We start from the raw sequence: 17,030 nt of genomic DNA, 5'->3' as shown, positions 1-17,030 counted from the left end.
ATCTGGGTTCTAATCCCAGCTCTGCCACTTTCTGCTGGGAGACCTTGGACAAATCACATGACTTCTCTGGGCCTCGGTTTCCTCATCTGAAAAATGGGGATTCTATGCCCATCTTCTGAGTGAACTGAGGTCAGGCTTACTGTATTTCAGGATCAGCACAATGTGGCCTTTGGGGGCAAGATTAGGGAGGGAGTCCCACTCCCTTCCTCTTCTGGGACTGACCTATGTGAACCCAGGCTGGGAGAATCCTCCCTGCCTACTGGCTAGCGGGACTGTCGGTGGGGAAGCCAAGCTGCCTGGGGGCTCTGCTGGCTAACAGAATTAGGGCCAGGGGCCAAAATGGGAGGCAAACTGAAGTAATGGAATGGAATTATCACCCGAGGGGTTGGGCAGCTGCTGCCCACCCCCACATCTCTCACCCACTCACCCCCCACCTCATCCCGGTATGGCCTCTGGTCATTCTTAGGGGTTGTTGGGCCCAACTCAGTCCCAAGGTCTCTCCTCACCTAGGACTGTCTCTCTCTCTCTCTCTCTCTCAGGGACTTGGACTTTCATCCATCACTGTCCAGCTTTTAGGGCTCATATCCTTCCCTGTTGAGCTTCTCTGTCTTCTAGACACCCCCTGGCCAGCCACGATGAACCACCTTCAGCTGGGAATCTGGATTCTTGGGTTTGGCCCTAGTCCTGAGTCTGGGGTGTACCATCGATCAATCAGTAGTATTTTTTAATGGTATTTGTTAAGTGCTTGCTACATGCCAGGCACTGTTCTAACCACTGGGGTAGATACAAGCTAATCAGGTTGGACATTGTCCCTCATGGGGCTCATAATCTTAATCTCCATTTTACAGATGAGGTACCCGAGGCCCAGAGAAGATAAATGACTTGCCCAAGATCACACACAGTAATAGTACTAATAATAATGATGGTATTTGTTAAGCACTTACTATGTGCTAAGCACTGGAGGGGAGGGATACAAGGTAATCAGGTTGTCCCACTAGGGGCTCATCCTCTTAATCCCCATTTCACAGATGAGGTAACTGAGACACAGAGAAGTTAAATGACTTGCCCAAAGTCACACAGCTAAGTGGCAGAGTCGGGATTAGAACCCATGCCCTCCAACTCCCAAGCCCACGCTCTTTCCACCGAGCCATGCTCACTAGACAAGTGGTGGAGCTGGTATTGAACCCAGATCCTTCTGACTCCTATGCCCATGCTCTATCTATTAGACCTTACTGCTTCTCTAATATCCTCCAGTATTCACTGAGTGCTTCTTCTGTACCTAGTGATTAGGAAAGAACTTGTAGACAACTAGCAGAGTTGGTAGACAGGGACCATTGCCTTAAAAGAGCTTACAGACTAGCAGGAGAGATGGGAGAGAAGTAGGGGAAAATCAATTAATCAGTGGTATATCTTGAGTATTTCATTGTGCTAAGCACTTTGGAGTGTACAGTGCAACAGAGTTGGTACCCACATTTCCTGCCCAGATGAGCTTACAGTTTACAGAGATAGACATTAATATAAAAAACATTACGGCTGAATTCCTAAGTACTGCGGGGCTGAGGGTGAAGTGGGTTTCAAGTGCTAAAAGGGAACAGGTCCAAGTTAATAGATAATGCCAAAGGGAAAGGAAGTTGCGGAAAAGAGGGTTTAAGTCAATGAAGGTGTCTTGGAGATGTGACCTTAATAATGTGGTGAAGGTAGGGAGAATGGTGGTCTGGCGATTATGGAGGGGGAGGGAGTTCCAGGCTTAGAAGAGGTCATGGGAAAGGGGTCGATGGTGAGATTGGAGCACAGACTAGATTAAGGTACAATGAGAAGGTTGGCACTGGAGGAGTGAAGTGTGTCTTATTGAGCGATTCCTGGGTGCCGAGCACTGTACTAAGCACTTAGGAGAGTACAACATTACAGCAAACAGATACATTCCCTGCTCACAGTGAGTTTACAGTGTAGAGGGGGAGACAGACATTAATATAAATAGGAAGAGACAGTAGATCAGCCAGGCAAGGTAGGAGTGGGAGAGCTGATTGAGAGCTTTAAAGATGGTGGTAAGGGGTTTCTGTTTGAAGCAGAAGTTGATGGGCAACCAGGAGGGGTTTTCAAGGAGTGAGGAAATGTGGACTGAACTGTTTTTTAGAAAAATGTCCCAGGCAGCAGAGTGAAACATGGACTGGAGTGGGAAGAGGCAGGGAGGCCAGTGAGGTGCCCAAGATGGATTGAACTCTGGTTCTGCAGAGTAGCTGTTTGGATGGAGAGGAAAAGGTGGATTTTAGCGATGTTATGAAGAGACAGGGTTTGGTGACATTGAATATGTGAGTTGAATGAGAGTGATGATTGGAGGATAATGCCAAAGTTATGGGCTTGTGAGATAGATTCAGTCTAGGTCCCTCTAGACTGGAAGCTCATTATGGGCAGAGAACACCTCTACTAACTCAGTTATACTATACTCTCCGAAGTGTTTAATACAGTGCTCTGCACCCAATAAGCACTCAATAAACACCGATGATAGATCGATCGATTGATTAATAGGGAGAACGGCAGTGTCGTCTGCAGTGATGGGAGGGACAGGGTTTGGGTGGGAAGGCGAGGAGTTCTGTTTTGAACATGTTTAATTTGAGGGATCTGCGGAACATGCCGAAGAGATGTCCTGAACGCAGGAGTAAATGCAGAACTGTGTAGAGAAGGAAAGAGGTCTGGGCTGGAGAGGGAGATATGGGAATCATCCACACAGAGGTGGTGTTAAAACCATGGGAAGGAATGAGTTCTCCAAGGGAGTGGGAAGAACGTAGTTACAGATATTATTAATTATTATTAACTGTATTTATCGAGTGCCTACTGTGTGCAAAGCACTGTACTAAGCGTTTGGGAGAGTACAATATAACATGAAACACATTCGCTGCCCATGAGTCTAGAGACAATTACCTAAATGCTGCGGGAAGTGTCTGTGTGTTTGTGTGTGTATTGTTGGGGGAGAGTCCCCAAGGGCTTGGGGGGTACGGACCCAAGGGCATTGGCGTTGCGGCTGGTGAGGGGTGACCGGGGGGTGGAAAGTGAGAGATTAATTGGGGGTTAATGATAGCCCCTTTGGAGCCTCCCGGCCGGGGCGAAACAGAACGGGTCTCTGCCTCCCAAAGGGCCGGCTGGGGGCTGGAGAGTTGGGGGGCTGGGGAGCTGGGGAGCTGGGGGTTGGGAGGCTGAGGGGCTGGGGGGCTGGGGAGCTGGGGGTTGGGAGGCTGGGGGGGCTGAAGGTGGAGGGCTGGGGAAGCTGGGAGCTGGGGAGCTGGGGGCTGGAGGTGGAGGTCTGGGGGACTGGGAGCTGGAGGAGGGGAGCTGGGGTCTGAGGATCCGGGGTTGTGGGGTTGTGGGGTCCGTGGGTAGCAGGGGGAGAGACGGTCCTGACGGTGCTCCCGCTCCGCCTGGACCCGGGCCTGGCCGTTCCCGTCCCGGCCGGGGCCGGTGGGGACGGTCCCGTCCCGGGGAGCGGCGGGCGAGGGGGGCGGAGGGGAGGAGGGGCGGGGGGCGGTCAGTTAGTGGTCAATGATTAATCCGGGGCGGGAGCGGCCGGGGACGGCTGCCCCGGGCCCGGGCGGCGACGGCCCCACCAACTCGGCCAGGAAGCCCTCCGCCCGGCCTGGCCCCCCCGGGGGGCCGGTCCTGCCCCCGGGCCCCTCCCCCAGGCCCGGCTACAGGGCTCCTACCAAACCCCAAAGCCGCCTCCGGGGTGGTGTCACCGCCTGGCGCCCCCCTCCCCCGGGGCCCCTGGTGTCCGCAGCCTCCTTGGGATGCGGGGGGGCTCCCGCACGGGGGTCCCGCGGCCCCCCGGCCCCGCCCGGACGCGTAAGTGCAGGTGGCCTGCTCCTTTCTTCTCCGCGGGATCTGCGCGGGCTCCGAGGGGAAGGGGCTCTTAGTAATGATGATGATGATGATGATGGTGGTGGTATTTGTTAAGCGCTTACTATGTGCGAAGCACTGTTCTAAGTGCTGGGCGGCGGGGGCGGATCAAAGGTGATCAGGTTGTCCCACCTGGGGCTCACAGTCTTCATCCCCATTTTACAGAGGAGGGAACTGAGGCCCGGAGAAGTGAAGTGACTTGCCCAAGGTCACACAGCAGACAAGTGGCAGAGCCGGGATTAGAACCCAAGACCTTCTCCGTGCCTCAGTTCCCTCATCTGTAAAATGGGGATTAAGAATAATAGTCATAATGTTGGTATTTGTTAAGCGCTTACTATGTGCCAAGCACTGTTCGAAGAGCCGGGTTAGGGTGTTCCTCGTGGGGTTCACGGTCCCAAGTCCGGGCTCTTTCCACTGAGCCACGCTCAGAGTTGGGGAGGGGGCTGTGACTTTTGATCCCCGCGCTCCCTCCCCGAGGTTCGCCCCCGCCAGCTCTCCAGGGAGGGGCAAAGTTGGCGGGGAAATGGCAAGGTCCCGGCGGCCGGTCCTGGAACTCGGACTTAATAATCATCATCATCATCATCATCGTCATCATGAAAGCACTTACTGTGTGCCAAGCACCGTTCTAAGCGCTGGGGTAGGGACGAGGTCATCAGGTTGTCCCACGTGGGGCTCACCGGCTTAATCCCCATTTTACAGATGAGGGAAGTGAGGCACGGAGAAGTGACTTGTCCAAGGTCACGCAGTAGACAAGTGGCAAGGGCGGGATTTGAACCCACATCCTCTGACTGTCAAGCCCGGGCTTTTGCCGCTAAGCCCCGCTGCTTCGGGGGTCCCGGCCGTGGGGCGGGGGGCGGTTTGGGGGAAGGGAAGCATCCCTGGTCTGGGGGACGGCCGGGGGCTCGCTGACCACGGCGTGGGGGGGACTCCGCCTCTGAGCGGGGCAGCTGTTGGATGGGGAGAGTGGCTTGCAGAGCTCGTTTGGGGCAAGGAAATGCCAGGCTGGGGCCAACGGAGGACCTGCGGGACCTTCCCCCTCCCTCCGGCTTCCCCGCTCCGAGGGCAGCGTCCAGCGGGAAGCCCCCCGACCTGACCCCTGGAATAATGGGGGAGACCTGGGGCCGGGGGACGGTCAGCACCTCCAATAGCGGGGATTTGGGGATAGAAGCTTTTGGGGGACCAAGGGAGGTTCCGAGGGGGAGAGGAGGGCAGCTCTCGCAGGTTGGCATCGTGCAACCCGGGCCCCCGACTGCCCGCACTGACCAGGGGGAGGTTTGGAGGCAACGTTGCCTTGGGAGCAGGGAGATGGAAGGGATGACTTTCCCGGCTCCCGCTTCCGCCTTCCACCTAGAGGAGTAGCGTGGCTTGGTGGAAAGAGCACGGGCTTGGGAGTCAGAGGACGTGGGTTCTAATGCTGCCTCACCACTTGTCTGCTGTGTGACCTTGGGCAAGCCGCTTAACTTCTCTGGGCCTCAGCTACCTCATCTGTGAAATGGGAATTGACCGTGAGCCTCACGTGGGACAACCCGATGACCTTGCATCTATCCCAGCGCTTAGAACAGTGCTCAGCATATAGTAAACGTTTAACGAAAACTATAATAATTATTATTATAATTACCTTTGTATCTGTCAGACTTGTGGGGGACGGGCAAGAATGGGCCCCGTGGACCACCCCCCCGCCAAGGGTGATGGGCTCGCGGTAAGCCGACTTGTTCATTCCAAGCGCTTAGTACAGTGCTCTGCACATAGTAAGCGCTCAATAAATACTATTGAATGAATGAATAAGCAGGGCTGCAGACAAAGCTGGACAGCTCCCAGCCCACGGCCCTGGTCCTCCTTCCCCTCCTGGGGTCATCTTCTTCCCGGAGGACTCCCTGAACCCACCCCGCAAAAAAGTCCAAGACTCCACATGGGATGGGGCAGAATAAATCATAGATCCCCTGTCTGGAGGAGACTGCTAGAGGTCATTTTGTCCAGGCCCTTACTTCCAGGCAGTGCTGTCCCTGAGAAAATCTTCAGAAGTGGAGACTCCACAGTCAAAAAATCTGTCATATTTATGGAGCACCTTCTGGGTGTAACTAAATTCTTGGAAGTGTACAAAATAACGGAGTTGGTATACATGTTCCCTGCCTACAATGAGCTTATAATCTAGAGAGGAAGACCGATATTGAAATAAATGACAGATATAGACGTAAGTGTTGTAGGGCTGAGTTCGGGAGTGAGTAAAGGGAGTAAATTCAAGTGCGTGACATAGAAGGGAGAGGGAGGAGGAGAAATGAGGGCTTATTCGGGGAAAGATTCTTGGAGGAGATGGGATTTTAATAAGGCTTTGGAGGTGGGGGGAGTCAGAAATGAAGACGGAGGGAGTTCCAGGGCGGAGGTAGGATGTGGATGAGGGGTCAGTGGCCAGTAGATGAGATGGAGGACAGTGAGTAGATTGCTGTTAGAGAAGCCAAGTGAATGTGCTGGGTTGTTTTAGGAGAGCAGTGAGTTAAGGAAGGAGGGGGCAAGTTAACTGAGTGCTTTAAAGCAGTTGGTAAGAAGTTTCTGTTTGATGTGGATGTAGATGGGAGATTCATGGACTGAACCATGGACTGAACTCTTTTTTTAGAAAAACTATCCATGCAGCAGAGAGAATCATGGACTGGATTGGGGAGAGCCAGGAGGCAAGGAGGTCAGCGAAGCAGTAATCAAGGAGGGATAGGATAAGTGCTTAGATTAATGTGGAAGCAGTTTGGATGGAAAAGAAATGGCAGATTTTAGCGATGTTGGGAAGGTTGAACTGACAGAATTTGGTGGCAGATTGAATATGTGGGTTGAATGAAAGAGATGAGGTGAACATAATGCCAAGGTTACAAGCTCGAGTGATGGAAAAGTCAGGGGAGGACACAGGGTTATGGTGGGAAGATGACGAGCCCTGTTTTGGACATGTTAAGTTAGAGGTGTTTGTGGGACATCAAGTAGAGATGCCCCGAAGGCAGGAGGAAACGCGAGACTGCAGAGAAGGAGAGCGATAAGGACTGGAGATACCGATTTGGAAATCAACCGCATAGAAATGGTAGTTGAAGCTATGGGAGCAAATGAGTTCTCCAAGGGAATGGTTGTAGATGGAGAATAGAAGGGGACAAAGACCTGTGCCTTGAGTGATCCCCTCATTTAGAGGGTGGGAGGCAAAGAAGGAAACTGAAAAGGATGTCCAGAGAAATAGGAGGAGAACCAGAAGACAGTGTCAGTGAAGTCAAAGCTGGATAATGTTTCCAGGAGAAGTGGCTGGTCCACAGTGTCGAAGGCAGCTGAGAGGTGAGTCTTCCTCTGCAGCAAGCATCCCCAGCTTTGCTCATAAGGAAAAACAGCCAAGGGCTTCCAAGAGCATGGTCGCAAGTAACCAGAGGTGTGAGGGCTTCAGGCTAACCAGAGGTGCCAGATTTACGGACTGGCCAGCGGTGCTTGGATTATAGGTTGACCAGAGGTGCCCCAGCTATGGACTGACCAGAGCTGCCAGGTTTATGGGCTGACCAGGAGTTGGACTCCACTGTGGCAAGTTCTGGCATGGATGGTGAGAGGGGAGTCAGAGTTGTTTAATTTTCCCTGCTGGTTCACTGGAGAAGAGTCAAAGATGGAGAGGAGAGAGTCAGGAGTAGTGGCCATTTCATGCTAGGTCACTTGCGTAGAGTTAGAATGGAGTGGGGAGAGTCAGGGGTGTTGGATGGTCTGTACTGGGTCACTAGGGGACAGTTAGGAATGGAGAAGAGAGAGTCGGGGGTGGTGGTTGGTCCTTGTTTGGTCACTGGAGGGAGACTCAGGGATGGAGAGGGGAGAGTCAGGTTTGTTTAGTTTTCTGGGCTGGACCACTGGAGGGAGAGTCAGGGAGGAGAGGGGAGAGTCAGAGGTGGTGGATGGTCCATGCTGGGTCACTGGAGAGAGTCGGGGATGGAGAGGGGAGAGTCGTGGGTGGTGGATGCCTGAGGGTGAGGGTGCAGGAGGGCGACCAGTCGGCGGTTCCTTCAGTGTGCCCGTGCCCCCCGCTAGATCCAGCCTTAGGCTAGTCGACCTGTGGGCCCGAATCAGGGTGTGGTAGGGTGCCAGGCCAGGGTCGGTGGTTCCACAGTCCTTCTCACCCCACTTTTTCCGCTTCAATTTTGGGACTTTGGAAGTTTCGTGCTTCCAAACTCACAGTCGGCCCTCCGGGGAGCGGCCAATGTTCAGCCCACGGATCAGCAAACCTCCTGGCCCATGTCCCAGGCCCTGGGTCCTCCCGCGTCCCCCGACGGGCCCTCCTGCTCAGGACTCCAGCCCCTCCCCTTCAACTGTCCACTGTCGTCACGGCCGGGAGCAGGGCACAGACGCTCTGTTTCTGCCTGGGTTGGCTCCCTCCCTGCCGGCCTCGTGAGCCAGCCGGACTCTCCGTCCAGCTCCGGGGCTCTGGGCCGGGGGCAGGCGGGGGCCGAGAAGGGAGGGAGCGAGCTGAGGATCACGGGGTTGCAGAGGACAGAGCGGACAAGTGGGGCAGAGCTGAAGGGACAGAGATGGACAGAGACAGGGAGAAAGAAAAGGAGTCGAGAGTGGGGTGAGGCAGGATGGAGTGCTTGGAGAGGGACGGAGAAAAGTGGGAGGAAGACAGAAAGGGGCATACACAGAATCACATTCATTCATTCATTCAAACATAATTACTGAGAGCTTACTGTGTGCGGAGCACTGTGCTTAGCATTTGGAAAGTACAATTAAGAACAAAGAGAGACAATCCCTCCCAACAACGGGCTCACAGTCTCACACACAAAACACACACACACACACACACACACAGCCGTGCTCTGGGAGTCCCTGCCACAGAAGAGGCCTCCAGCAGGCAGGGGGGAAAAGACCCCCACCAAGTACTTTCCTTTGTTGCTTTTGGGCCAGGCTCTCTCCGGCCATCTCAGCTCTTCTCGCCTCTGAGCTCTAAGCAGGGACCCTAGTAATTATGGTATCTGTTAAGGATTTACTATAGAGAAGCAACCATGGCTTAATGGAAAGAGCACGGGTTTGGAAATCAGAGGTCATGGGTACTAATCGCGCCTCTGCCACTTGTCTGCTCTATGACCTTGGGCAAGTCACTTAACTTCTCTGGGTCTCAGTTACCTCTTCTGTAAAATGGGGATTAAGATTGTGAGCCCCCCATGGGACAACCTGCTTACCTTGTGTCTAGCACTTAGAACAGTGTTTGGCATATAGTAAGTGCTTAACAAATACTATAGTTATTATTACTATTATTATATGCTAAGCCCTATTCTAAGCACTAGGGTAGATAGAAATTAATCAGGTTGAACACAGTCCCTATCCCCCATGGGGCTCACATTCTTAATCCCCATTTTACAGATGAGGTAACGGAGGACCGGAGAAGCAAAGCGACTTGCCCAAGGTCACACAGCAGACGTGGCGGAGTTGGGGTGAGAACCCGGGTCCTTCTGACTTTCAGGCTTTATCCACTGATCCACGCTGCTTCTCAGATCCCATCAGAGTCTATCCGGAGAGTGGGAAACCCCTCCCTACGCCTGCTATTCTCAGCCTGCAAAATTGGGGTCCTATCTCTTTGGAGACCACCCATCTGCCTCAGGGACTGGGTCAGCCCCATCTGCTACCCCGCCTGGCCCCGGGCAGGTTCTCTGCAGGGATCAAAGCCCTGCTACTGTGGAGAGGGAGGGAAGGAAGTGATCAAGGGGAGCAGAGTAGCATGATGCACGCACCAGGTGCCCGGCTCAAGGCTCTGCTCAACCAATCCATCAATCCATCGAACAGCAGAATCTATGGAGCATCTTACATCTTACAGGATGTGCAAAACACTGTACTAAGTGCTAGAGAGAATATAGTGGACTTGGTACCTTCCCTACCCTACCCTCAAGGGGGGGGGGGGAACAGACGTGAAAAGAAATTACAGGTTCCAAGCGCTTAGTACAGTGCTCTGCATGCAGTAAGCACTCAATAAATACAATTGAATGAATGAATGATGATGTGGATGGTGATGGGGGGATATGAAAGGCGATCATTGACAGTGAGGAGGAGGATAGCGATGGCGACGATGTGGCTGACGGTGACGATGAGGAGGAGCACGTGGTTGACGTCGAGGATAACGAGCTCGAGGAGGACCATGGAGGACCGTGAGGTGGAGGACAATCGTGATGATGACGTGGACGACGGTGATAAGGACGATGTGGATGATGATGATGATGATGATGATGATGATGATGATGATAATGACATGGATGATGAGGAGGAGGAGCATGTGGATGACCATGGAGATGGTGAGCATGACGACGATGCAGACGGTGATGGTGGTGGTGACGGTGAGGTTGAGGATGAAGGTGATGAGGACATGGACGACGGCAGAGACGGTGATTAGAATAGTGTGGGTGACGATGGCGATGTCAAACATGAGGAAGACGATGCAGATGTTGAGGCTGGTGATGGCCACACCAACACTTGTGTGTATATATATATGTCTTGTCTTATACCGTCAAGTTATTTACGACCCGTAGCAACACCAGGACACATCTCTCCCAGAACGCCCCTCTGTCCATCCACAATCGTTCTGGTAGTGGATCTGTAGAGTTTTCTTGGTAAAAATAAAGAAGTGGCTTACCATTGTCGCCTTCCGTGCAGTAAACTCGAGTCTCCACCCTTGACTCTCTCCCATGCCGCTGCTGCCCAGCATGGGTGAGTTTGGACTTGTAGCAGATTGCCTTCCATTCGCTAGCCACTGCCCAAGCTAGGAATGGAATGGGTAAGTCTCTGCTTGACTCTCCCTCCCATAGCCGAGACTGGTAGAGTCTGTAAACTCCCCAGGTGTGACCCTGAGAGGCGATGTATATATGTACATATTTATAATTCTATTTATTTTGTTTATCTTTTTATTTATTCTATTTTATGAAAGATTTGTATATAGCATATATATATATATATATATATATATATATATATATATATATAGCAGGAGCAGTGTGGCCTAGGGTAAAGAGCCCGGGCTTGGGAGTCAGAGGAGGTGGGTTCTAATCACAGCTCTGCCACTTGTCTGCTGTGTGACCTTGGGCAAGTCACTTCACCTCTCTGTGCCTCGGTTACCTCATCTGTAAAATGGGGATTAAAAGTGTGAGCCCCATGTGGGACCACCTGATTACCCTGTATCTACCCCAGTGCTTAAAACAGTTCTTGGCACATAGTAAGCGCTTAACAAATACCATAATTATTATTATTATCATTTATAAATTCTATTTATTGATACTGATACTATTGATGCCCATTTACTTGTTTTGATGTCTGTCTCTCACCTTCTAGACTGTGAACCCCTTGTGGGCAGGGATTGTCTCTATTTTTTGCTGAATTGTATTTCCCAAGAGATTAATACAGTGCTCTGCCTACACTAAGTGCTCAATAAATATGATTGAATGAATGATTGAGTGGATGATGATGATGATAGGGATGATGATAATAACGACGTGGCGATGATTCATTCATTCATTCAATCGTATTTATTGAGAGCTTACTGTGTGCAGAGCACTGTACTAAGTGCATGGAAAATTCATTTTGGCAACAAAGGGAGACAATCCCTACCCAACGACGGGATCACTGTCTAGAAGAGGGGAGACAGACAGCAAAACAAAACAAAACAAGTAGAGAGGCATCAATAGCATCAGTATAGACAGATAGAATTATAGATGTATAGACATCATTAGTATGATAACGTGGATGACAATGACTATGGAGGAGGAAGACGTGGATGACGACGAGGGTGCAGAGGATGAGGAGCTTGGCTCTCCCTCTCTCCCCGCAGGTCAGTCGATGGCTCCCGAAGAGACCCGCTGAGGTTCCACCCGCCCTCCACGTCCTCCGCCCCCAGCTCTCCACCCCACCATGTCGAAGGACGACGGGAGCTGCCGGCTGAGCTCGGTCTTCAAACCCAAAGAGCGGAAGCCCAAGAAGCCACACTACATCCCCCGCCCGTGGGGGAAACCGTACAACTATAAATGCTTCCAGTGCCCCTTCACGTGCATGGAGAAGTCCCACCTGTACAATCACATGAAGTACAGCCTGTGCAAGAACTCGCTGTCCCTGCTCATTGACAATGACTGGTCGTACAGGAAGGGGACCACACTGACCCCTGACCTCCGGCTCCTTCCCGCCCGCGGTCGGCGTGGCGGCGAGGCGGGAGAGGTGGAGGGAGACGTGGGCGGGGGTCCCGCCAAGTCGGGGGCTGCCGGGACTGGGGGGAGCGCAGGGGCTGGGGCCTTTCTCCAGGGGGGCCCGGGGGAGGGGCCTAGCCAGAGGAAGGCCGAGGGGGGCGGCCGCAGCGGTGCCCTACTCCTAGGCCTCGAGCCGGAGAGGGAGCCACCGCCCGAGTTCCTTATCGCTGATGTTGTTTCCCTGAAGAACCCCGGAGGGGTGGGGCCTGAGTCGGTGGCCCTCATGGGAGATGCCAGGGTCCCATTGCCAGGCAGGGTGTCAAAGGGCTCCTCCGGGGGCAGGGGACCCCCGGTGGAGCAGTGGAAGCGGGCCGTCCCCGGACCCAGGCGAGGGGCTCAGGACATCTCCCCTCAAAACTCTGACCGTCCCATCATCCCCTGCTACCCCCCACCGGCCTACAGTGACTACCATGAGCCCCAGGGCCACAGCCTCTCCGTCCTGGGCATCAACTACCCCTTGAACCACCCGGGCCTCTTCTCCTACCTGGGCCCCTCTGTGGTGGGTGGGGCCGTGGCTCACCCCCACGTGGCCCAGCTGCCTTTCCTGGCCTCCCCAGCCCCGACCCCCTTCCAGGCCCAGCCCGGCCCGGACAGGCCCGCTTTCCTGCCCCGCTTCTACTACCCACTGCTCTTTGAGCAGGCCTTGGGGGCGCCCGCCAGGAAGCCCGAGACCCCCACGATGACCACGGCCACCCTGCCGGCGAAGGGACCCTTTGCGCTGCCCAAGGCCGGGTTTCTCAAGGTACCTACCCCAAAGGAGGGTTCCCTCTGGCCCCGGAGTCTGCGTGAGGTCCCCCAGCAGGCTTCCGGGGAGGAAGGGGAAGACGTGGAGGAGGAAGACATGGGGAGGAGGTTGGGCCCGGAGAAGGGGGATCCTACGGGCAGCGGCCTGAATGGGAAGCTCCCCCGTGAGACCGGTGATGGCCTCCCAGCGGACAGAGATGGCACCACTTTGCTGGCCGGGGATCCCAAGCCGGAGGCCGCTCCGGGCCCAGAGACCCCCAGCATTCCCGGAGGTTTCTTGAAGAGGAAGTTGTCGTCTGGGACCGGCCCCTCCTTCTCGAGGAACCTCCCGCCATCCGAGCTCCCCTCGATTGGGAAGTCCAGCCCCCATCACAGGTGAGGTGCCCAGGGGCTTGGGGGGAAAGTTCCTCGCTCCCGGTGCCCAGAAACAAGGCTGGCTCCGGGGTGGAGCCTGCGGGCATCGGCCGGCGGTGAGGACGGGGTCCAAGGGGTCTACCCTGGCCCAGCTGGGGGGACAGTGGGGTCTCAGCAGAGGGAGTACATCATCGAGGTTTTGGGGGGCTCAGTTTCCCCATCTGTAAAATGGAGAGACTAGGCTAGCCCTTCCTCCAGGTGTGGAGAGAGAAGATGAAGTGGGAGTGAGAGACTGTGGCTAGAGATGTCCCTCCGACCCCTCCCTGTCCACTTCTCTCCTCCAAATAACTAAGGAAACTGAGGCTCAGAGAGGGGATGGGTCTCTCTCCCTCCCACTCATCTCTCACTTCATCCCCCTTCTGGCTGTCTCTCTCTCCCTCTCTTCCTCTCTCCTTCCCACCTTCCAATCACCCATAAAGTCTTTGATTGTCCGGTCAATAGAACCCGATCACAGGCCTCGACCCCCCGGAGGTCTACCCAGCAGCCGTAGCTCAGAGCTTCTGGGCCCCCGCCACTGTTTGGATGGGTGGGAGCTGCTGCTGCTGCCTGCTGGCGGGGTGGAGCAAGAGGAGGGAGAGCATTCTGGCCCGAACCATCAGTGAGAGAGATTTCCTAAGATTGGGCAGGTCTTGCAAGGGTGGCAGTTACAGGTTGGGGTGGGGAAGGGGGGAAGGAGGGGAGAGGGAGAGAATCCATCTGCTAGCCCCTTTAGACTTCCTGGAGGTTTTAGCATCATTGCTCAACTTCTGCCTGGCTCACCTCAACCCCACTCCTCCCTTTCCCCATGTTTTTTCTCAGTCTCTTCCCCCCCCCCCCCGGGGACCCTCTTGCTGTCTCTGTCCCTTCGCCTGTGTCTCTCTCCTCCCTCTCTTCTCCTCCCTCCTTGTCTTTGTGACTCTCCTCTCTGGCCTTCCCTCTCCTTCCTCCGGTCCTCTGGTTGTCTCCCTCTCCCCTGCCTGTCTCTCATCCCTCTGGAGCTGCAGGAGAGCATGAAGACGCCTGGGTTCCAATTCTGACTCTGAGGTGGGTTCCAGCAGGGTCCTTTGCAACCAACCGCAGGCCATGGAATGGGGCCCAGGAGTCGCTGATTCCCTTCCTTTCTGTCTCTCTCACTGTCTATCTCTGTCTCTCTCTTGGTCTCTGTCTGCCTCAGCCTCTCTAAAAATAAAATTTATGGTATTTATTGAGTGCTTACTATGTGAAAAGCACTGTTCTCAATGCTGGGAGTAGATACAAGGTAATCAGATTGCCCCACATTGGGCTCACAGTCTTAATCCCCGTTTTACAGATGAGGTACCCGAAGCACAGAGAAATTAAGTGGCTTGCCCAAGATCACTCAGTAGACAAGTGGCAGAACCAGGATTAGAACCCACATCCTCTGACTCCCAAGCCAGTGCTCTTTCCAATAAGCTATGCTGCTTCTCCTCTCTCGCACTCTCTCTCTCTCTCTCTCTCTCTCTCTCTCCTCCCCACCTCCATACCAGGCATGTCTCTGGTACACAGAGCTGGGCTTGGCAGAAGGTTGGCTCCAAGTGGTATGAGATTCTGCCCTGGCCATCCGGTGGCAGGGAAAAGGACTAGATGACTTCTTAGGATCCTGTTCAACCTCCAGGAGATTTTAATTAAGGCTGAAGGGTCCTCACGGTGAATGGGGCAGCAGGGGGTTGGGGGTTGGGGGTGAGGGCCCAGCTGGCAGACCCGGGCCAAGGTACCATTTCCCACATGGACATGCCAGCTTCCTCCCACTCCTCTTCCCTTCCTGCCTTAATCATTAATAATAATAATTGTTGTATTTTTTAAGTGCTTACTATGTGTCAAGCACTGTACTAACCACTGAGGTGGAGATATAAAATCGTCAGGTCCCACATGAGGCTCAAACTGTAAGTAGAAGGGAGAACAGGTATTGAATCCCCATTTTATAAATGAAGGAACTGAGGCCCAGAGAAGTGAAGTGACTTGCCCAAGGTCACACAGCAGACAAGTAGGGGAGCTGGGATTAGAACCCTGGTCCTCTGACTCCCAGGTCCGGGTTCTTCCCACTAGGTCACGTTGGTTTACTACTTACTAACCATCCTTCTCCTCCTCCTCACACACAGCATTCAGGCTGGCCCAGTCCGGCTACCCAAGCCCCCCCGTCCTTGGGCCTCAGACGTCCCCTGCTGCCAGCCCCCCAGTGATGAGGACCCCGGGGTCCTGGGGGTGCTGCCCCCGGGGGGCTCAACGATGGACCAGCCAGCGGGGACCACAGCGCTTCTGTCCGGGGAGCTGTCCCGGACCCTGGGGGCCTACCAGACGGTGGAGAAGAAGCTCTCAGACCTCGCTGACGAGGACGGGCCAGCCCAGAAGCCCCTGAGGGAGCAGCTGGTGGAGATCCAGAGAGAACTGCTCCGCATCCACCAGGCCCTAGAGCGGGCCACCCGGCCACCTGAGGGACCCCTGGATCTGTCACTGAAGAAGGAGCCCCCGGCCGGGGAGGAGCAGGCCACCGGGAAGCTGGGAGGCGCAGGGCCCAGGGGTAGGGGCCCGGGGGCCGGGGGCTGGGAGCGGGAGAAGATCCTGGAGCTCCTGCCGCAGACAGGCCGAGCGGAAGGGGTCTCGGCCTCGCCGGAGCCTCCCGCCGGGGCGCCGGCCTTCCCTCTGGAGATCCGCCAGGCCGTGGGGCCCCTCTGCGGTCACACCACCAAGTGCGAGGCTGACTCCAGCGTCCTTCTCTGTGCCGACGGCCGGGCCGGACCCCCCGTCCCCCCGCTGTCCATGCGCGAGGAGGGGTCCCCGGGCTGTCGGGGGGTCCTGTGCTGCGGTCCGGGGAGCGGCGGCTCCATGGGTCTCCCTGACCCCTGACTGTCACCCAGGGCCCCTCCCTGCCCGGCCTTGTGCACTTTGCTTTCTCACACGGCCCTTGTCTCTCCCACCCGGGCCCCAGCCTCCCCTCTTTCCCTCCTTCATCCTCTAGGAAGGAGTCAAACAGCCCTTCCCTCCCTCCCCCTCAGAAGTGAACTGATGCCCCCTCTTCTCCAGCCACCAATTAATCAAACAATGGTATTTATTGAGTGCTTACTGTGAGCGTAGAATATAACAGAGTTGGTAGACGTGTTTCCCACCCACAGGGAGCTTACAGTCTAGACAGGGAGCTTAGGAGGGGACTGGCTCCCCTTGGCATGTCTGAGGGCCTTGGGCTGGGTGGGGTGGGAGGGGTGGGGGTGAGGGGACTCATCCCAGAAGCCTCGGAGTCCTGCCTGTGACTCCCTGATTAGATCCATGGTTTCCAGGAGCTCCCCTTCCCCCACCTCTTCCCGCTATTCAGGGCTCAGAGCTGAACCCCAGACCATTGAACCTACTGACGGGGATACAGGGCCCCCCGCTTCACCCCCGGAGGGCTCCACCAGCCCCCAGAGGCAAGGATGGAAGCCACAGCAGGATTCTTGGCCTGACCGAGTCCCCCCCAACCCCCCACCCAAGGGACCCTGGACTCCCCTCCGACTTTTTCCAGGGGATTGGTGTCCCCCTGCCCAGCTCGCCGGGGAGGCTAAGATGGAAGGACTTTCTCCTGGTTCTGAACACTCTGAGAGACTCAAGTCCCAAGGCTCTGATCAGGCTCTGCTGGGCCCCTCTCTGATCCCAAGCGGGAAAAGAGACCCAAGGAGGGGGATTCAAGCACCTTGGCATCGTGGGCAACTGTGTGGTCAGTCCCAAAAATCTCTTCTCCCTCAGGTCAGCCCTGACTCCATCCCCTGTCTCCCTGCAGGGATTTTCCCCCACCTCCTCTACCCT

The 17,030-nt window shown here is 55.1% G+C and overlaps 1 protein-coding gene and 1 non-coding gene across 2 annotated transcripts; one reads left to right on the top strand and one right to left on the bottom strand.

Annotated features, from left to right (window-relative positions):
• Positions 1-10,588: 10,588 nt before the first annotated feature.
• LOC114806248 lies at positions 10,589-10,725 on the bottom strand. Its single transcript, XR_003754283.1, has one exon. It is a non-coding gene; the product is annotated as a small nucleolar RNA SNORA7 (small nucleolar RNA).
• Positions 10,726-11,697: 972 nt separating this feature from the next.
• Positions 11,698-16,420, top strand: PRR35 (proline rich 35). The gene is made up of 2 exons (XM_029049595.2): positions 11,698-13,220; positions 15,356-16,420. The coding sequence occupies exons 1-2, from the start codon at positions 11,773-11,775 to the stop codon at positions 16,098-16,100; spliced, it is 2,193 nt and encodes a 730-aa protein (XP_028905428.1). The 5' UTR covers positions 11,698-11,772; the 3' UTR covers positions 16,101-16,420.
• The last annotated feature ends 610 nt before the right edge of the window (positions 16,421-17,030 follow it).

This window comes from Ornithorhynchus anatinus, chromosome 21, assembly GCF_004115215.2.
Source record: "Ornithorhynchus anatinus isolate Pmale09 chromosome 21, mOrnAna1.pri.v4, whole genome shotgun sequence".
Taxonomy (NCBI): domain Eukaryota; kingdom Metazoa; phylum Chordata; class Mammalia; order Monotremata; family Ornithorhynchidae; genus Ornithorhynchus; species Ornithorhynchus anatinus.
This window is presented reverse-complemented; position numbering and strand designations above follow the sequence as displayed.

Bases quoted from the DNA above. Each gene is read 5' to 3' on its own strand.
- PRR35 (XM_029049595.2), top strand. From the start codon at position 11,773: ATGTCGAAGGACGACGGGAGCTGCCGGCTGAGCTCGGTCTTCAAACCC. The intron at 13,221-15,355 runs GTGAGGTGCCCA...CCTCACACACAG, and splicing joins AAGTCCAGCCCCCATCACAG to CATTCAGGCTGGCCCAGTCC.